Source organism: Numenius arquata, chromosome 4 (assembly GCF_964106895.1).
Source record: "Numenius arquata chromosome 4, bNumArq3.hap1.1, whole genome shotgun sequence".
Lineage (NCBI taxonomy): Eukaryota > Metazoa > Chordata > Aves > Charadriiformes > Scolopacidae > Numenius > Numenius arquata.
This window is the reverse complement of record NC_133579.1, coordinates 60,567,057-60,589,098: the sequence shown is the minus strand read 5'-3', so window position 1 is coordinate 60,589,098 and position 22,042 is coordinate 60,567,057. Positions and strand designations below refer to the sequence as shown.

General features: G+C 44.5%; 1 protein-coding gene across 2 annotated transcripts in view; it reads left to right on the top strand.

The window, feature by feature from the left end:
* The first annotated feature begins 6,717 nt into the window (after positions 1 to 6,717).
* The window catches only part of F13A1 (coagulation factor XIII A chain), a 60,164-nt gene continuing 44,839 nt past the window's right edge, over positions 6,718 to 22,042 (top strand). The window contains exons 1-3 of one of the 2 annotated variants that reach the window (XM_074146613.1): positions 6,718 to 6,900; positions 7,814 to 7,964; positions 13,786 to 13,974. In XM_074146613.1, coding sequence (XP_074002714.1) covers positions 7,823 to 7,964; positions 13,786 to 13,974 — 331 coding nt within the window. In that variant the 5' untranslated portion in view covers positions 6,718 to 6,900; positions 7,814 to 7,822. Of the gene's footprint in view, positions 6,904 to 7,813; positions 7,965 to 13,785; positions 13,975 to 22,042 lie in introns of both variants that reach the window. The other variant, XM_074146612.1, reaches the window with a different exon arrangement.

The window sequence follows — 22,042 nt, the reverse complement described above, 5'->3', positions numbered from 1 at the left end:
TAAGAGGAAAAGCTGTTCTACAAGACATTCGGGCATTTTAAAATGTATTTTTGTTCTGAACTGGAACAGGAAGTTTTACATCAAAATGAAATTTAGGAAATCTTTAATTCCAGAAATCTTGTAATTGAGCATACTTGAAACATTGCGTGTCAGTACTGATGAAATGCTTTGTGACATTAAGATTGAAACATTACATGTCCACATATGGTACTAAATTAATTAGAACCAACTGTCAACTAAGCATGCCGGGATTGCCTGTGTTGTGTATTACCCACCCCCTGGATGCAGGAAGAGCTCTGGTCTGATCTGGCTTCTTGGCTGAGGTGCAACGCTCCATGAACACTGTTGTTCAACCTACCACTGAAACAAGGATATTCATCTGTGTATGATGTAGAACTGGACCTACTAAACCTGGCTCAGCCCAAATGGCTTTATGTAAGGACATGTCAAGTGTCTTGTACCAGGTCTTTGTTGTGAGTGCTTTAGGGACGCAGGGCACAGACCCTGTGCTTGTGCTTGTAGGTGGTTTGGGTCTTCCTTGGCTTACCGGTTCTGGCCCAGATGTATCCAAGATGACTCCACACTGCCCAGGAGCCATGGTAGTTTGGGCACAGCACAAATGGATGACCCTCATTTGCATCTGATGCTGTATGTGACAAGTGTGCCCCTGTGGAGCTGAGGGCTGCAGCTCTGCAGCAGCCAGTCTGGGCATGGGACTGAGCTGCAGGTACTTAAACTCGGCTGTGTCTTTGTGTCGTGGTTTCAGCCGAATTTACCAAAACCAGACCAACAGATGGCCCTTCCCCCCCCTTCTCCCCCCCCAGTAGAGGAGAGAGGAGGAGAAAGAGATAAGGAGATTTAGAAGTTTAGAATGAACTAACTTACTTTAATGAAGAATTAATATTAAAATAAAAATAAAGAAGAAAATAATGAAATAGATACAATATATATACAAAACCGTATCAAGCTCCCAGGATGACAGTCACGTCACCGGCAGGCACTGGGGAAGTCCCAGACTGGACTCAGCTACGGATGGGAACTGGATTCCAGCTCTGGAGTCAGGAACACACGGATCAGGATCAAAGGCAGATGAACAGACAGAGTCCTCTCTGGACGTCGGCCATCGCAGGAAGTGGGTTGACCCTTTGATCCCTCAGCTTTTATACTGAGCATGGGGCAGATGGGATGGAATACCCCAGTTGGTCAGGTTTGGGTCACCTGTCCTGTCCACTCCTCCCCACTGATGTGACCCCTCTACGTTTTTTCCATTTCTGACCCTCTAAGGGGGCAAATAACGAAATTGGCTGACCTTGGTTGTTATAGCAATAAGTATAAGCAAGGGTCTCTCTGCATACCATTCCTTGGCATGGAGCACAAACATTGGGCTTATCATTCTGAGAACGAGCAGTTTTCTCCACAATATGCTGTTAATTTCAGAGAGTTAGAGGAGGCCTAGCTAGGGTGTAAAGTTACAGAACAGAAAATTGGTTAGGTTTTACTTCAAACTGGGACACTTTGCAGAAACTTTAAGGGTGCCTTCCCTGAGCTCCCCAATCCAATCCTGCCATAGACATCCCAGTACCTGGCTACTGCAACCTGGCCGCAAACTTAAAAAAAAGCTAAAATGACCAAATTAAAGCTAAGCATGTATTGGTAACTTCTTACTCTTTTACCATAATCAATTGTAATTTTCTTGCAAAATTTTTTAGTGTTGTGGAATCAGCGTTCACTATAAGGAGACGGATACTTTGGAAAAAATTCAAGCAGCTCTGTGAGTTTATAGCAAGAATGACAGACAAAATCTTACCAGACTGAATATATCGTTTGCTTTGCCTGCCTCTAGACACAATGGTAGTTCAAAAGGGAGTAGTCAATAGTCTCTGAAAGGGGATCATACAAATCATCATACAAATCATCCCTTTCCCCTGATCTTCAAGTTATGGTCCCTCTTCTCAGTCTCCTTGCCTGATGGACCAAGTAGGATTGATCCCTGGGCCAAGAGCATTTCTTTGGGTTTGTGGGGTCAAGAGGACAAAGTGGTACTGAAACTGTTGCTTTAGAAAAGTCTCTTTCTTTGGCCCAAACGTACAGCATGTGTGGTGAAATTTATTCAGAAAAATATTATATCTGAAATGGCTTTTCCTGCTTAAGTCTCTGGGTAGTTATGCTTTGCTTTGATGTCCTGTCCTTTTGTTTTAGGGTTGAAATAAAAATCTAAGGTCCACAGCCTTAGAAGCTGCCTCTATCAGCTTCTGGGTCAGCTGGCCATGGCGGAGTTACCCAATCTCATTTTTTGAGAGATGTTCTTTCATCCTTTAAGGCCTCAACTCCAGCAAAACATAAAACAGTAAACTTAGCTGGAGCCTGTGAATATTGTCTCTTACTAAAGACCCTGTTGCCCTAGCTGGGCTTCTCTCTTACACTTTCTGTAAGAAACTAGGGTAGTTCCTAGTACTCAACCAAATCAATGTTTTAGATTTAGATGTTAGTAAGAATAGGACTGGGAACATGGATTATGTGTTCATAACAGCAAATACGATTGTTTTCTTATTTTGCTGCAGTTACTACATGTTATATTTCTGTCTGAGGAAGTAAAACGCCTTCACAGACGAGTACAAAAAGATGTGTGTTTTTCCAAGCCTGAACTCATGAGCTTGTATGTACTTTATTGCAATATGACACATGTTGTAAGAAAATAAGTTTTACGTAATTGGCAGTGGCAGCCACATCTTCTGAAAGAAAAAAGTGTATTGAATTGTATACTGTGTATCACTGATAATGATTTGTAGCAGTATCTTCCTAAAAGTAAAGGGTAATTTAGCACTTGAAAGCCAGGCCTTAAAACCAAAATAAAATCCTTTTCTTTTTCCGTGCCTAGGCTAGGATTCATCTCACCTCACTGTAGACACATATGGTAGGACCCATCACCCCAAGCTCCCTTTGCAGTCAATACAGGGAACAGGCACTTTTAGGCCATGATTCATCTGACCTATTTACATGTCTGCTGTAGGAGGAGATGAATCACTGCCTAGACTAGATCTGTGCGGAGGATAAAGGGAGCCGACAATGGCCAGCTCAGATGTAGATGATTATACAAATCTACAGTTTGAATTTAGGCTTGCAGTTTGGAACAACAATTTTTCAGAGAAGAGTTAAATTTTGTAAGCCACATTTTTCCCAGCAGAATGTGTGTATGAATATATATATATATATGTTTTTTTCTTCCTGCAACAGAAACATTTTCAACAATATCTTATGAAAACTGGCCCTATATCCCCTTCTCCAAATGTTCTACCATCTGAAGAGCTGCCACTTTATCTCTCTCTGCCTCTGCCCTTCTTTCACACATACAGACATATGTATACATGCTGTGTTTCAGAGCTGGGCCCTCTGAATTTTCAGCATTAACTCAAAATATACTCCTCTGTGTGTGGTAGCCAGAGCTGTTACACTCAGATATATTAGCTGGTTTTGTTTTTTAAAAAAAAACAAAGCAAAATATGCAAATAAAACCACCAAATGAACACTCCTGAAATTTGCTTCTGTTTAAAAATACCATTTTTAATTCATCTTTTCTGTTAGAATCTGCTCTACTCTGCCTGCAACCTTAGTGAGGCACGGCATCATAGGAAGGGGAACATTGGTTTCTGGGAGACAAGTAGTGATGCAGAGGGAGGGAGAAGACAGACTTGATCATCTAAGAAAGGGTGCAAGTTGCCAAGTGAAGCTCTGAGAAGACAAGAGGGAGGTAATGTTGAAATTAATTATAGAAGATCAGAGTGGAAAGAGCCTGGTTTATGGGGAGTGAGGAGAATCTCCTCGCAGGTACACTTGTGCACATACTATAGTCTAATAACCCAGTTCGTCTGAACACCCATCTGGACTGCAAATGGCACGAGGGTAATATATTAAAAAAGGAAGAAAAGATGTCGCCCTGTTGCAGAGCTTTACAATGCTCAGCTGCTGCTGAGGAGTGCTTGGTGTAGCTACAGTACAGTAGTGGTAGGCAAAATATCCCTCCCATCCAGCCGTTGGCACGCAGCACAGCAACCCATTTATGTGAGCACCTGGTTGATCAGTTTGCTTGTGACAGATCTTGGCACGCCCTCTCCTCTGGCTGTAAAGCTTTACTGACTCTTGTGTTTTGCAGGATTATTTTTTTCCCCACAAACTCGTCTGGCATGGGAGGACTTGGAACAGAGCGATACTGGCTCTGGAGACAACAGGAAACTGCATTTTGGATAACCCATTACAGTGCAAGCTTTCCAGCCATTTAAGGGTTTTTCTGTGGGGGGTGGGAAGGAAAGGCTGTCCATCATCCAAAGTCCATTGCAGTCAGTGGGAACAGTGCCCATGACCGCAAAGGTCTTTGGCAAAGGCCACGAGCATCTGAAGGCTGCCTCTGAGAAACGGGCACGGGCTCGCAGCTCCCCACGGGGGTGCAGTGCAGAAGTGGCTTCAGGAAGAGAGAGTGCTCTTTTACTGGTCATCCCAGTGCATCATTCATTAAATATAAGACCCTACAGGAAAACCAGGACTTCGTATTCTCCGTACCCCTCCTGCATCAGCCCTGACGTCAGTTGTTTCGAACCATGGAAGTTAAATTAAGGCCAGCACAGTCTAATAGGCAAGGGAGAGCAAATGCTAAGAAGTCAAGGTAATGAGAAAATACCTGCCATCTGGAGCTGTCATAAGCACGAATTTACACCACTCCCCACAAAATAAATAAATTACATCCTGCACAACATTACTCTCCCTGGATGCAAAGCCCCGCTCCCGCTGCTACCGCCAAAAATTTTGGCCTTCCCGCTTTCTGCGTGATGGTCGGTTTCTGCTGAAAGCCCCGGAGAGATATGTAACCCCTGTTGATCTGTTCGGCTGCATCCGCTCCCTCCCTTCCTCGCTCTGACGGAAAGTTTTCCTCCTGGCTCTGACAGCACCGCAGCCACTTGGGGAAGCACATGACTTCCTCGGGAGACACAGCGTTTCTTATTTGTGTTGCGGGCCTCCAGCAGGCACGGCACTGAGGCAATATTTATATCGGTTTTTGTAAAGTCGTCGTGGCAGCTGCAATTTTGGGAACTGAAGTGCTGGCTGGAAGTGGAGAGAGAGGCACAAAGCACACCATGCCATGTAGAAATCAGGGTGGAAGGAAGAAGAAAAAAAAAAAGAAAAAAAAAAAGAAAAAAAAGAAAATCAGCAGCCAGCCTCCTCCCTCAGAAAGCTCGTTGTGTTCCTGGGTGCCAGGGGTGCCACTTGCCCTCCAGATGGTTACCGCAGGGCCCATCTGCCTAAAAGTGAGTCAATGAAAATTGCAGCTCAAGATGCCAGTGACGGGCAGATGTCCCGGCAGGATGACTGCCTCCTGGGGGAGCAGGGCACGGGAAGGGGAGTCCCCTGGCTAGGTGGCTTTCCATGCCACATGCCTAAGACCTTGCTGGGGAGGCAGGAGAGAGCCTGAGCCCTTTTATTGTGGGACAGAGTAGTGCAAATAGCAAGGCTGCCTCCAAAACCTCTGCAGCCCGGTGCTGTGCCTCGGCAATCAGCCCTAGCAGGCTCGTTAGCCCGGCCACAATGCTGTGCTGGTGCAGCCATTCTGTTCCCAGGTCCCTGCTGTGGAGGTGTCCTGGCTTGTGTGGAGCTACCTCACTGTGGCCTCTACTGGGAAGTCCTCAGGGAACCGGGATGGATTCCTGTCTCCCAGATGATTTACCTGCTGCTTCCTGTAGCAGGTATGTGACCTGATTCTCTCCTTTGCTGCCTCCTGGCTTAATTTCAATGGTGTTAAGCCAGAAGACGTTTGAGGCTTCACTGACGCTATGGGTCTGGAAAGCCATAGCTGGCTAAAAGAGAGTGGAGTCCTCTTCACCGTGTCTCCTTCATCTACCCTGTGACTGAGGCAAGTAAGTGCCCACAGCTCGTCCCTCTGTGAAAGAGGGGCTCTGTGCTGCCCAGACGTGCTCCTAGTGAGTGACTTGTACCTCTGCCAAACAGCAATGGCTGGCAGGACAATGGGCCTGAATTCTTCCCTGAATGCTGCTTTTTCACCATGTAACTCTCCATGTAACTACTGATCTGTGGAGTTATGTCTGACAGAGGAGGTGTCATACCGTCCCCAGTTATCTTTGAGCTCGGTGGAACTGAAGAGTTGGTGTGGAGCTAAAATTCTTCCACCCGGTACTGGCCCAGACCCTGGTTGTTTGGTGATGCACATTTTATCATGGACAAGAGCTGAAGGTAAGTTGCCCCAAACATAGCTGTTTGGTGCAAAATACCTTCACCTTCCTGAACTGCATAGGTTCTTAAGAAAAAGGTCCTCTCCACTGGGCCATCAATGAGCTCTCTATGTCCATGTGCCCCACAGTCCTCTGAAAGGACTGCCGTGAGGCACCAGGCAGCAAAACAGTCGCTGCGCTTCCCTGGAAGGACTCTCAAAACCAGCACCTGAAGTTGCATGGCAGGCACCCTGCAGTAGAGACACCATTAAAGACTGGCAACATGGTGAGCACAGCTTAATGGGCTGTGTCCCTCAGAAATCCCCTCCAGTCTCCTAATTCATATGCCCTTGTGCCATGAGCAGCTCTACTCTCCCTCTCTAAGAACTGAAAATTCAGCATCCAAGTGGTGTTCTTAGCCCAAGCACCTCAAAATGCTCCTGGCGAGCAGGGTTGGGGTCAGACAGGAAGGGAGAGGAAGGGAGTAAGCAAAGACGTGCCCTCAGTGGTGGCACATCGTCTGAGGTGGTGTGGGGAGGGCTTGGCAACCCTTTCAGCACTGTCCTATTGCAACAGGAGGGAGGAGGATATACAGAGATTACTTAAAAGCCCCCAACTTTCTCCAGGCTTCTATTGCACTTCAGAAATTCTGCAAGAAAAGAAAAAAAAAAGACTATCTGAAAAGAAGGTACCCTTGCTAACTAAAAAAATTCCTTTAAGTGCTTGCTGCTATTAAATAATTGCTACATTTTGAATTGCTGTTTTCAGGAGCTTTGGGAAGAAGTTGTGTTCTCAGCCATAACTATTTTCTTAGAAGGGTGGCATGGCTTTCATTGCTACGTGCTTATGCTGAAATAGATGTGAAAGCAGTTTCGACTAGCTCAAAGTCTCTGATCAGCCTACATCTGAGATTTACCTTAAGGTCATTAGTGGGAGAGAAATAAGTGGATAAGTGCTTTTTTCTTTCTTCTTTTTTTTTTCCTCCCCTCCCTTCCCCCTTTCCTCTTTCTGTCTCTCACACTTTTTCAAAAGTGGATTTTCTGGGTGCCGGAATTAACCCTTTAGATATTGAGTGTTTGTGTGCATAGGGACAAAAATACAATTCTCCAGTATTCATCCACAGACTGTTGTAGGCTGTAGTATTTGGGATGATTGCAGTATAACTTAGAATGTCATTTTATTAGCAGGACGTATGTGTGTGATGCACTTTCTGGAAATATACTTTGCTAATTTGGATTCAATAATGCCGTTTTGAAGGGTGTGAGAGTGAATGATTTTCCAGTTCTTTTACCTAAAACTCCCTAATGCTTTTAATGCCCTGTTTCTCCTAGGCAAATACTTCTGTGTTAGGCTTCCCTCTCCTTCTCCCACCCCCCCTTCTTCTCTTATTCATGTGTTTTGACAAACACAAAATGCCTTCCAATCCTTAGAGAGCTGTACTCCATCATTAGACTGATGTTTTCTGCCTCTCAGTTTTTATTTATGTGAGTCTAAAAATGTGTAGCTCACTGGCACCCCATACTGTTTTTGATTTCTCCCATCTTACATGTGCCACGCTGGCTTGTTTGCTTTTTCCTTTCATGGTGTTACAATACTTTAAATACAGGATGACTGAAACAACGGACAAGGAGAAGAAGCCTCCTCTGAATGGGAGAAGAGCCCTCCCACCGAACAACTCCAATGATGAAGAAAATGAGGTCCCTGAGATGGAGGCTTTTGGATTGATACCTAGAGGATTTAATCCAAAAGGTACAGCATACGATTAAGACATAAGTCTATTTTTACATCTTCTATACTCACCTCTACCCAGGTCTTAATTAAAACCAAACCATTTTTTGCTTAGTATTGTAATTCATGTCCCACAAGCTTCTGGAGCTCCTCACGTGTTTTGATCTCGGACAGCTTTTATTGGTGCTTAGGGACAAAACTTACTATAAACACACATGTGCGTAGAAGTGTTACCTCAAGTTATGGGTAGGGAAAGTGAGGAGCAGAGAAGTTGAGTGACCTGTTTTCAGCTTGAACTGTGGGAGTGGTTAAAAAAAAAAGGAAAGAATGGGTTTTCTGATCAAGAGTGTTGATCACAATCACAGAGTCACTGTAGAAACTGCTGGCTTCAGGCTTGGCTGTGGCAGTACTGAGGTGAACAGGGAAGGAGGAGGTGCCCCTCTTAATGGCACTTCTGGTTTGTATGGCCTTAAACTGACTGTAAAATTGCTGCAAAGTGATGGCTGGCAGGGATAACTTTTGCTAGCTGTTCAACTGTCTCATAAAAATGACTGCAAAACTAAAGGGAATGCCCATAGTTTTAATTATTCTCCTGTGAAAAGTGTTTCAATCGTTTTGTTGGGGAGTCAAAGCAATATCACGTAGGGCATGGGCGCAAGTCAAACCACTTTCTCGGTGCCAACTTTGTGGAATGAACCTGAAAAAAAAATAGATAAGATTTGGTTTAAAACAAATCAGCATTGCCTCCTGAATGAGTCACCAAACAAATGATGTTGACTTTTTTGCTTGTTTGAAATGAACAGCAGAACTTGTTGAACGTGGCAGCTCAGGGTAGCCAGATGTAATAATACTTAATGCTTATGGGGGACTTTTCATCCAGGGTTGAAAGAGTGCTTAATAAATGTGGGCAAGCATTAATTACTGCATTTTACACATTGGGAAACACGCAAAGAGATTTTAAGTGACAAGGTCAAATTTTTATTGCAAAACTTTATTTCTGTAATCCTAATCATGTGCCTTAACCACCACACCCCCACACCTCCATTTTAATGCACACATATTTCTTTAAAAAGTGTTTATTTTAAAAAATGCCTGAGCAAACCAACTGGCATGTTAAGACTGTAGAAACTTTGCTTGAATATTTTCAAACCACCCCGTAGCTCTGGGGCAAGTATGTGTGTTTAAATTGTCAAATGTAATGCAATACAGGTCCTGACTAGATATCATTTCAAAACCAGTATGCTCATAGAAGCTGGAGATGTGTAAGGATGTAGGATACCTTAGAAGGAATGCAGCATGTAGCTAAAGACCACCAGTACCAGGAGAAAGGTTCCTATTGCTTTTTGATGTGCTTCACATCAGGCTCTGAATGAAGCGTGGTGCTGGTGGGGGGGAGCCACTTGCTTTTCAGAAATGCAATGGAAACTGAGGAATGTCAGGTCAAGTGAGTTGAGGCAGGAACCCGTGTGTTGAAGGTGACGCTACTGGTGAGGAAAACAGCCATTATCCAAAGCAAGAGTTTGTGTGGCCATAGGATAAACCTGGCTATAGGACTGGTATAGCTGAAAAATAAATTTGTGCATAACAGCAAAACTCTCTTTGTACAGCTGGATCAGCTCTGCTGTGCAGTTCAGTTCTGCAATGCCTGTAGCAGCAACATTCAAGGGGTGACCTGAAGGGAAGGGACAGCAGCAGCGTTCCTGTTTCAGTGCACATCAGCTGTGATGTAAGCCTGTGATACCAGCTGATGTAAGTGCGGTCCCTGGACACACTGTTTTGGGGTAGGATGCTTAAGTCACCTGTCAGACCACATTAAAGGTTTATAGTCCAATGCAGCTCAGACTGGGACTTACATTCAGGATTTGAGCCTGCCCAGAGCTCTCGCAGTGTTGTGCTTGGGGAATAAAGTGAGCAACTGCAGGCAGAGCAGGCACGTCAGAGTACAACTAGGGCCACGAGCACATCCTTGCAGAGGGCTGCTTGTGCCACCTCCTTCCCCTGTGCGCACGTCTGCACTTCTGGGTTGTCCAAATCTTTTGTAGTGGTTCCCACATTTCATTGCCACAACACACTGAAAAAAAGCATGTAAATGCTTTTATCCTTTATGCTGTTATAACTGAGGTGTTTTCTAGCCTTTGGGGGTAGGATTGGACATCTGCTATAAACATCCAAACGTCAGTGTCTTCACCTGTGTCAGATCATAGTCAACACAGAGCTATGCAGTGAGTGAAGGTGAGGGCACAGGCTCTCCGGAGAGGCAGTGGTTGTCACTTCCAGGGTGATCTGTATCCTTCTCTCAGCTCCACTGGCTGCAGCAACCAGACACCAACTGGCCATAATAAGACGTTTCATACCAGGCTCACATCATTTAGATGCTTAAATTTAACTGAATCTTGCCCTTGATCTGTGCAGTGTAGGTGTCTACAGCTGAGCTAGTCACCCTTGTTTCCCTTGACAGCCAACAGAGAGAAATAGGCATTTTTAGGGTGTGATTCATTTGACCTATTTTAGCTACTACTCTAGGATGAGGTAAAACCCTGTGCTTGACTAGCTCTCTGCTGACACCCACTTCTACACCGCTGAATCACAGCCGGAGCGAGTGGTGGAGGCTGCTGGGGACGGCTGCCTCCCCAGCCCGGTCAGTGGGATGCCTGCTGCAGGAGCCCAGCTTGCTTGCGGGAGGAGATGCTCAGTGTGGAGGACGAGCAGCCCCTGAGCACTTCTTCAGAGAGAAGCCTATGTCTCCGTGAAAACGCCTGTGCTGTGTCCTCCCCCTGGCTCTTCCTAGCCAGCTCATCTCACGGCAATGTGTTACGAGTGGGCCTGGCGCTCACAGCCGCTGGGTGGGAGGACATAGCCCTGCAGCCCCACGGTCTGCAGGCTCCCTCCATGCACCTTTTCTGCAAAGTTCGGCGACTTGCCAGGGAATCGTGCTTGCCCTGCTAGCGGAGCCATGGGCACCTCCTGTGAAAACTCACACTATACATTTTGCACTCCAGAACCCTTTCTTCCTGGTCCTCCAAGAAAGCCTGATGTTTGAAGGCTATTCTTGTTATTCGAAAAACAGCTCAAGCTTGTGCTCATTTCTTTCCATGCAAGCTTAACATTGCAAAAGCTTTAAGAAAGCATCAGACTGCTGCCTCTCCTGCAGCAGACCAGGCTACGGGCAATCTGTCAAATGGACCTGACTTCAAAGTATGGCCACCTGTCCCTCACAAACAGACAAGCATTGATGAGCGCAGCGCCTGGACCCTTTCTTCTGATCGTACTCTGATGATGGTGTTCACACATTCCATTGCCCTGCTTATGTTTTGTCCTCCGTAATTACCATTGCTGTAATTAACAGAGGCTCAGTCACAGGTTATCTTCATCTAGCAAGCTCAACGTGTGTTTTAACACTAAGAGTGAGAGTGAAACGTGTTTTCTGCAGGTGTGTATGGTTGTGTTTTGACAGGAGCCTTGTAAAGCCCTGAGATGAAATGAAGCAAATGCTGAAGTGATGACCCAGGGTGGCTTAGCTTTGCAGCTCCTTGGGAGGGTCTAACATGTGAATGAAGGGCAGGGTCACTGTTGCCTTTTATTTCAGAACATGAGATGAAAACACAACAAACCCTAAACTCAATTTCTGTGTCCTTGGAAGGAGGGAGAAGCTGAGCCAAATTTACTGATACCTTCACCCCTTGCAGAGCCCCAAGTTATGCAGCTTTTACATGCAGTGCTTTCAGCCTGGGAGAGAAAACAGGAGACGAAACGGGAGAGACTCTCTCCTGCCCCTGCTTGATCCCTATCTGGAAAATTCCTGCCTCACATAATTTAATTGGGAGCTTTCTCAGCATTATTGTGAGTGAGAATGGTAAGATTTGCAGGAGGGGAGGCAAAGACATGCCCCATTCCACAGAGGGGCAATGAGAATGATTTCTAAGCAAACCACATTTAATGTTTCACACAGAAAACATCTCTGTAACTTCAGTCAGCGATAAAGCCAGAGATGACCTACAGAAGTTACCCCAGAAGCCCGGTGAATTGAGCAGAGAATGTCAATAACATTGCCATGGGACTTTAAGCCTGCCTCAGGATTGAACAGGGTATTCCAGTCTTTCTGCAGATTAGGGCTGGCAGGAGGTGGATGGTTTGGGGTTCAGTTCTCCAGGGCTTTTCCATGAAAGGATCATCATCTTGCTGTATCCTCAGGCAGTTTCCTTTCCTTCTGTTTCCCGCAGGGCAGCACTAGGCAGCTGATGGTGACAATGCACGAGCAGGATCTGCTCCTGCAGCCCTTATTTCCTTCTCTCTGTTAGCTGTCCCCCAGAGCCCAAGCTGGGTGGCTTGGCTGGGGCAGGAGAAGGACCATACTGGCATCCAGGGGAGTTGCTGCCTGTGGAGCTCTGCTGATATCTTGAAGACATCCCTGCAGAAAGGCAGGACTAATGCACAGGTTGCTGTAGCCTGGAGGCTACACACCTGAGACAGAGCCGGTCTCTAGGCAGTGTCTCCCTGCCTTCAAGGAAAAGCAGAGTACAAAGCTGTTGTCTGAGCTTCTGTGAAATGGGCCGCGCTCAGCTCTCGGTGACTTGACTATCTGACTCCTTTGTTGAGCGCATCATTCCTGCTCACTGTGTACCCACTAGCAGGCCAAATTAGCCACAATCACAAGTACACACAGCTCCACCAGCTGCTGTAAATGTGCACCTCTTTTTGCCAGGCATGAGTTTGGCTCTGACATTGTCAGTATAAAATGCAGAAATTAGCTGGTTTCTAACTGTCAGCACCTGGAAAGACAAGCCGAGAGCTGCAAATCAGGCTTTACTCTTCTGTCCCTCTCCTGGTTGTGAGCAGTAATGATCCTGCTGGCAGTGGTTTCGTGACTATCTGCCTGAGCATATAGGCGGAAGAATGATGTCCAGTTTGTTTTCATGTGGTTGCTTGTTGTGTGAGAAGACTCCCATTATGAATATTCCCAGTATGGTACAGTCATGTAGTTCATGGTGACTGCAAGTGCCTTTGGCTATCCCAATGCCACCCCACACTCATCATTAGCTGAGCAGACTAACTTCTAGCAGTGGTAGGCTATAGCACTTTAGACAGCCCTAGTTTGAAGTAAGCAAAGATTTGCCTGTGCATGTTATAGATACCTACTGCTGTTTGCCTATAATTCTACGCTGTAATTATATACTGTAATGTTATATTTAGTTTTCATAAGAAGACACTAATAGCAGTGGAGGTGTACTGAGAAGCTGAGTCTAGACACATACAGTACACCAAAAGCTTATTTAATGCAGACAATCCAAGCTCTCAGCTGAATGCAAGATCATTAACTGCCTCTCAGGCTCTTCAGCACTCAATAGTAGTAGTGCTCTGCAAACATTAATGTATTTAAGCATCACATAACCCCTGTGACTTTGCATTTGACAAATGGAGGTCTGCAAGAAGGGAGACATGAAGCCACAGCTGTCAAAGGTCCCCTGGTTGCACTGATAAACCTGTGACAATGAGGCCTATACTCGCAGAAAGCCAATGCCAAAGGAAATATAGAGCCCAACTCTCCTTGGGAACATTCAGCTTTCCACCCTTTCTACCCTTTCTGCAATTGCTTTTGCCGTTCACTAAAAGACTTGCAAACTCTGTGAAAATGGCAGGTGGACAGAGAAATGTCAGTCCATAAGTTCCTGCTCAGCCAGGAGAATGTAAGCTTCAGACAGATCAAGCATGCTCCACTGCACAATGCTCCTCAATGAGGCAACGCTGGGAAAGGGGAGGACAGGGCCCCTAACGATGTTGATGCCAATATTGACATGCCAACGTACTGACTCCTTCCCTCTATGTTCATTATGTGTCTTTGCAGATTACCTGCGTGTTGTGGATATTCATATGTTCAAGGAGCCCCATGAGATTAACAAGCAGCAGCACCACACTGACAAGTACTACAACCACAAGCTGATAGTGCGTCGGGGACAGCCTTTCCAAATCCAGATTGACTTCAGCCGACCCTACAGGCCAGAGACGGACCAATTCTGGCTGGAGTACTTGATAGGTAAGTGCCTGGCAAAGGCTATGTCATATTAGCAAAGTTGAAGAGTCTCTCATAAACAGGAACAAAGCAGTACTCAATGGCTGTGTCTTTTCCTGTTACAATTGATAAACCATAAAAAAAGGCTTAACTATGGGCAAGGAAGTGCTTTTCTAAAGAGAGTCTGAATCCCTACTCAAGAAAGTCAGCAGACTTGCTTTTGAGAGAAGAAGGAGCAGTATTTGGGGCTTTCTGTTTAACAATCAGTTGTACTTCATTGAGCTTTCAAAGTTATCTCTGGTTAATGTTGTATGGAAATGCTGAAAGGTAGGTGGAACAGGAAATATCTTTCATTAGTGTTTAGGAGATGCAGGGAGGAGGAGTCTGTTGTTTGAGGTGGGAGAGATGACTATGTGAGAGCTGGGATAACAATGTTGAATACGCAAGGGAGGGAAATTATGCAGGCTGGAAGAACAGGAGGCCTTGCAACTTCGCAGCCTGCATTTACAGCTAACTTGTAACAAGTGAGAAGGTTCAGAGACTGTAGCTTTGGACCAGAGACTTACTCAGGGCGACATCAGAAGCTTTCTTGATTTTCTGCAAAAGGACCAAGAAAGCATTTTTCCTCTCACTGAGAGATTTTCGTCAGAGACTCAGGTCCTAATGTACGTGTTGGCTTTTTGAAGGTCCAGGACTAGAGAAAGCCATGGCCTCACTAGGGAAGGGGAAAAGCAAGCGACAGAGTGGAGCTTCCCGCTATGCTCCAAAGATGGCCCCACTGGATGCTGCTCCCTACATCACAGCTCTGGGAAAGCCTCAGCTTTGCCTAGAGTGATCTGGGAGTTTCTGTGTTAAGATGTCAATGTTCCTCTTATAAACTCTTTAAAGCAGGTTTGAATTGATGTTTTAATTTACTTTCCTCAGAGATGCAGTTCCGAAATTTGTAACATTGATTTTTTTCCACTGTTGAACTATGATGATGTGGCCATTTATTAGATTTGTTGCCTTTTAAACCTAGATGGGTGTTTATCTCTTAAACGTATGTGCAGTGAAAAGGTTACTCTCTGCACATTTTTTTTCATTGGTCTCTTCTTTCTAATTTAAATTAGGGTTGGGAGGCATGTTATGACAGTCCAGTGAATGATTGGCTGAACAGCCACAAGTGCCTTTAAAAATTTAATATGCATAAATATCATTAGTTCTTTTGGGATTTAATTAAATTCAAGACTGTTCCCTTAATCTTTATATGTTTAAAACAAACAGCTGTAGCAAGAAGAAGTGGAAAATGGAACATTTGTTTTTTATTGAATTGTGTGCAGTTTGCATTTGTTTTAATCAGATATTCTATATTGGAAGAAGAAATTTAACACTTCTTTTGACATTCCACAGTCCACTTAGGAGAACATATTCACTAATTTTCCTGTTGCTCTTTCCTAATATATCTACCCATGGTCTGTACCATGAATCTCTAAGCATGGATGAAAATCCCTTCATACTCAGACGCAGTAGGAATGGGGTTAAATGCAGCCTGAGCCAGGGGAGACTGCATCAAACTCAGCTCTGAATGATGACTTTGGAGTCAGCCCTGAGTCTGTGATTGACTTTCCCTCACTGTTCTTCACTGTTACTGTCCTTTCTGTGAAATGGGAACAGCAGTGCAGATGTCCCACGTGTGGTGGCTGACAGCTGAAGGAACATGCTGCATATACAGGATAGTATACAATGCTATTGCCCTCCCCTGCTTTTTAAGTGTCTGCTTCTGTGAACACCACTGCCCTCTTGCTACAAGGAATTTAGCTCACAGAGATTCAACTGGGAGAAGAGACGTTCAAGCTTCTCTTATAGGAACTGGTTAATACTCAGTGCTCCACAAATGTTTCTCTTTATGCACATGTGGTGAAAACACAGTACATTTGTTCTCAGAGGCTAGCAAAAAGCAAAACAAAAATAGTCCACAAAGGAGAAGGAAATTATGCAGAAATTATCTACTTGATTCTTGCTACTTCTCCTTTTAGTGGCAGGTCCAGTATTTAATCCCCTGAAGGGGAGAAAGAAGAGATTTCTTGTGCTTAGGAAGGGCAACTGAGTGCTCAAGGTTTCAGTGCTGTGCTCTCAAACCTTTTGTGATGGGAGATGTGGCCATTTATATCCAGGTTTGTTCTGTTTGTCTGTCTGAAAAGCGGATATTCGCTTCTCATAATGACAGTTGCCTGAAAAACAGAGCCCAGTCCAAAACCTGTTGCCTAGGCTGCCTCTGTGAGCAGAGGAGGGAGGCAGGAACCTCCAGGTGGCAGTTTAGCCCTGCTGTCTTAAAATGGGATGAACTCTCTTCTGGATATTTTTTTCTTCCTCCGTTGACTCTTCCCGATAGACCAGGCGCTGACTTTAAGATTGCCAAAGACAGGGGAGGTGAATCCCACCCCTCGGTACTGTCAGGCAGGAGCTATACCTGGGGACTGGCTCAGGCAACAGCCGTACAGCAGAGGCAGCTTGAGCTCAGAAAGTCATTTTGCACTGAAACAATGGGTATATCTCCTAGGAAAGTGCTGAGTTTGAGAGATTAAAGTGATGGACACACAGAAATATTGGCAGATTGTTGTAAAATGACCTTTTCAAGGAGCTCTCTCTGTGCCTGAGCAGTAGATTTCAAATGGTGCAGCAGAACTGTAGATTAACCTAGGTTGGAGGGACCTCTGGAGGTCTCATGTCCAAGCCCTTACTCAAAGCAGGTCCAGCTTGCCCTGGCTGATTAGGGCCTTGCTTATGGACAGGTTTTGAGTACCTCCAAGAGTGGGGAGGTTACCCCAAGCAATGTAGACTAGGCTGTCCACAAACTGTAGAATGTTTTATCTGTTTCAAGGTGTTATTCTCGTAAGGTACAAAGAAACTTTTGGTGGGGATGGCTGGCCTTGACACCCAGGAAATTCAGCTGGAGCTGGGAAAATTCAACCTCTCTTTTGCAGGGCTGTACCTAGAGTGAGGACTGTTTATTCAACAGCACCATATAAAGGTATTCAGAAATTATTAGTTCCCAGCACTTGAAATTTCCCAGCATTGACACTAATCCATCACAGAATTTTTATCCATTAGAGACTAATTTTGCTCCTGAAAAATGTGACAATGATAATGGCTTGATCCTGTGTGTGCGCAGAACTGTTCTATTTCCTTTATTCCCTAAAACGTAGCTTTACTGCTCTCTTTTTGCTCCTATTTTTGCTTCTTTTACATCATTAAAAAGATGATTAATGAAGCAAGTAAAGCAAGTAGAGGCTGCTTAATTCTTCTAATTGATAATGAATCAAGGGTACCTGGGACAAATGCTTCTTGCGTCACGTGAAACTAGGTCTGAAACACTCACAGAACAATCTTTAGTAACAATCCTTTTTAATCCACTTAAAGACCATTCACATTGAGTCTAGAATTCATGGGCTAAATTGTATAAACAAATATATATATGTAAATATATAAATAATTCACCTCAATCTCTTGAAAGTCACTTTTACTGATATTTTTCTGCCATGGTTCCTTATGACTAAAGTCCTTTTTGCTTTAACAGGCTGCTTTCCATATAGTCATCATTGGTGAAACTGGCTGAAGTGCTAACGTGAATTATTATAATTCAGCTTTGCACATAATGCTTCATTAAATTAGGACCATACTTGTCTGCCAAAGTATGGAAAACAATGAATATGCCAAAAAATCCACATGGAAAAATATCCACTTATAAAGAGTAATGGAATGTTATTGCAGTTCTGGTGCTGGACTGCGGCCTTGCCTCAGTACCTGTGGTTTGGGAGCTACTCCATCACCACAGATTTCCTTCCTCACAACCCACTTCCTGGCTTTAATGAGAGGAAGGGTGAGCATCACTCTTTGGGGAAATACTCATTTTATTGGTTGGGGGTTGGGATGAAAGAGCTACAGGAGAACTGTAGATGCTATGCTTACACCCCGTTCCCCACATAGAAACAATTTCAGTTTGCTTGGATCCCCAGGGAGCTTGGAGGAGCTAATGACTCCTTCACCCATCTTGATCTCTCCTGACTACTGCCTTTGTGGTGATGGGGACACTTTGTGCTGCTCTTGGCTTTCCACAGTGTGGAGCTCAACCTGTCCGAGAACGGCTCCTGCAGCTGGGGCAGCCAGTTTGGCATGAGTGCTGCAAAGTTTCCACAGTCACTGCTGTACTGGCAGTGATTTCTCTGAAAAGCAGATGTATGATTAGATGGGCTTATACAGCCTTCAACCTTGCTTTTAGTAGTAGTTTCCTGTACATAGCTGTAAATTCTAGAGTGGTTGATGAGTTTATATTGTACATCCTTACTCTAATGATATATTTCCCCACATCCTCATAAATTGTTATCTATTTGTATTTTCCTTAAATGGCTTCATAAATCCATATATATTGGTCTAGCCCTAAATATTATTATGAACATTTTATTCATTGGCATACCTCTGGAATGATCATAAATTCCAGTCCTCCAGACTACTATCACCTTTCCACATGTGTGCATGTGTGGACACCCACCCACCTGCCCATATGCACTCCTTAGGCTTCTATAAATCAATGGCTTTTGGCTGAGATGACAGCAGAGACTTACTGCTCCTTTTTCTACACTCATCCCAAGCCTGTTCCAAAGGAATAGTTATAAACACATGAAAGCAGCTAAGAGCATGAAGATGTTAGAGCTGATCCCATATGGCTTATTTAGGTGACACTGAATTCACATTTATGGTCAGAGGGACATCTGAACACAACTAAATAACAAGAGTCTGACTCAGGACACCCACACCAGAATCAATGGAGATCTTTGTACTGTCCTACAGTGTGAACAGCCTTTCCCTTATTTTACAGCAGTGTTAGGACATGGGTTATTCCAGGAGTATTGAAGTTTTGTTCCTTTCGTCAGACAGTAAACCTGTCTTAGTGGGAAGTATTGCTACCCCTGCTATTACCTGTCCTCCTCAGCAGCTCTGGGACAGGGCAGGTGGTAGCTAATGGAGTGGCTGTGACATGAGGTGTTCCTCGGCACCTCTGATAGGATGTTGAAGGGAGTTCTGCCTCTGGCAAAAGTTGCTCATTGGAAAAAGTTGGATCTTGATTTTTTTAGGAGCCGCCTTGGCATTATACAACAGCAACTAACTCTGGTGCTGGGAGCAAACTGTTGGTGTTGGCACTTAACCCAGTGCTGAGGGTTTATTGAATCACTATATCCCTGTTTAACAAAGAACTACAAAAATTGAACAAAAATACAGAAACATCTGGTGGTCTGAAAATGTAATCCCATTTTGGGGAAGAAAGAAAAATGTATTAGCATAATTATTATTAGCAGTAGAACTCATTTCCTAGAAATTTACTCCAGTCAGAGAAAAGACCTGTTTACCAGCTCTTAGCAAAGAACAACAGAATTCACTTTCTAAATGAAGGTATTGGGGTACTTTTTTTTCCTCCCCTCTGGAATTCTGAGCCAGGCCCCAGAGGAGCAGAGAGCAGGGAGTGCCTCGAAGTGCTCCATGAATGCAGTATTTCATGCAAAAGAATCTTTATCATGCTCTCCTTTTGCACTGCTGCTGCAGCATTAGGTGGCACATAAAATCTATCTATATTTTTAAATGGTTTTAATAGCTAGGTTGCGTGACTCTGATGTGTGTTTTACAACTGTAAAGTACTGGAAACATTCACTCCTGGGATAGAGTGGTCAGATGTTAAGCATTCCTAACTGGAGCCATAAGCAAAAATTATTTCAAGATATTTGAGTTTCCTACATTTCCAAATTTGTACGCAGCTCTTCTGAAGGCAATGGGATTTGAGGGTGGGAGGAATCCAGATGTGATATTAAAGCAGTGGCTAAAAGACACTACTGTTTTTTACAAAAATTTGTTTCTCCTTCTTTCTTGTTTTGATTGTTTGGGATTTTATTAGAGCATCTCTGCTTTTTTGACTTTTTCTCCTCTCCTCTCCTCTCCTCTCCTCTCCTCTCCTCTCCTCTCCTCTCCTCTCCTCTCCTCTCCTCTCCTCTCCTCTCCTCTCCTCTCCTCTCCTCTCCTCTCCTCTCCTCTCCTCTCCTCTCCTCTCCTCTCCTCTCCTCTCCTCTCCTCTCCTCTCCTCTCCTCTCCTCTCCTCTCCTCTCCTCTCCTCTCCTCTCCTCTCCTCTTTTTTTTCTTCTCTCTCTCTTTTTTTTCTCTCCTTCTTCTTTTTCTTTTCTTTCCCTATTCCCTCTTCCCTTTTCCCTTTTTTGACATTTGTTATAGTTATTCATGGTGATTAATAAAGCATGGTTCCAGTATGCTAACACCCATCCTCAGGCTGCTCACTACAATAAGACTTACCTCTGCTACACAGCTGCTCTACTTGTGGCTTCCAGCTCAAATTTATTTATTAACCTGTCACAATTATTATAGGTCCAGGGCTGGCATTGAAATAGATTCTTTACCCTTTGTATGAAAGAGCATATCTAGCTAAAACCAATGCACCTAACAGGAAAATTGTAAACTTTACTGTGTGTAATGTGTCCCAAAGGGAGACAAATTCCTCAACTCCTTTAAAAAACAATCTTCTTAGGAGGGTTCCTAAATAGACTATTGAGAAATAGCTTTGTTCACCTTCCTCTCTTCTGAGGTATCCTGCTTCAATCAGGGAGGAAATGTCCTCTGAAGCTCACTATATTTCTAATCTCTGTGTTACAAGATTTCCCCTCCTCCCTGCTTAAAGTAAAACATCTTCTCACTGTGTGGGGCCTATCCAAGAGCATCTGTTGGTCCCTCCGCTGGCTGCGCTAACTTCGCAGTGGCATTTGGGAGCTGTTTAATGCACAAACACATACAGCAGCACGTATGTCCTCTGGGGATCAAGGGAAAAAAACTAAACTAGATGGAGATAAGGGCTTCCAGGGACTGGCAGGGGAGGAGGAGGAGGGTGGTTTGAGCAAACCCTGGTCCCTGTTAGTCACTTGGAAGGAAAAACAGCAAACTTGGATAACTGGAGGAGGAATGCTCGTGTTTTGCTGACTGAACTTGCTGTACCTATCTCTCACTCTGTTGCTGTAAATGCCTCTCTGGTGTGGCACTTTTACCCAGAATTAAACACAGCTTGCCTCCATGCCTGATGAGCCCGGAACTGACATGATAAGGAGCTGAAGCATATGTTAAAAATAACTCACTTCGAATGCATGTGTGTGTGGCTACAGTTCTATGTTTTAGATGGCTTATTCTTTTGCTATTGTGTAATTAAGACTTTGTCAAGCTTTAACAAACACTGCACTCTGCTTTTTGTCCCTGTAAAGTGTGTGTGCGTATGTGTGGCGGGGGGCATCCCAGACATGCTCACATCCACATGAGTTTCAGTCATGATGCATTTTGCCATGTAGACCTTCACTCATGTTTACTTACTTTCAAAACTCTGTGATGCGGCACTGAGGGAAGGCTGATTTCCTTTAATAGCAACAGCAACTATTTTTCTCCTCTTTTCCTGGGTGCCTGGAAAGCCCAAGAGGTGTAGAGCAGAGCTGAACTGCAACAGAAGTGGGCAGGAGCTTTAGGAGCCCAGCTTGGGTAGCTACAGCAACCAAAATGGGATAAGAAAGAAGTACCAAAGGGTTGCAGGCCTGTGCGCTGTGAAGCAGGGAAAATATGTTTGGGCCATTAAACCTTCTGTATAAGGGAGGTTTCTGTAAATATAGTGTCTTTTGGCAGTATCGTGGCTCAGTAACTAGCATTGAAATGCAAAGAGTTGGAGGCCCATGAAAGAGGACCACTGTGAATTCTCTCCTGCCTCAAAGGCAAGACAGTCAGCAGCCCCCATTCATTGCCTGATATCTTCTGAGTTGCAAAAGAAGCCCATAAAAATTCACCCTGTTCCTGGTGGTAACAGGGCAGCAACCTCCAGGCTCTCTGAATTCTCAGGTTGGATTTTCCCATGTCCATGTGCTGTTAGAGAGAGAGGACAGGGACATCCCAGCAGTGTGATGTCACGCAATGACTTTGTATTTCACAAAGCAATTGGCTGTGAAATGTCCTCGAGTGAGGGCCAGGGCCTCCTACACCCAAAGCACACGTGAGCATCGGGGAGTGAGGCAACCACAAAGAACTGGCT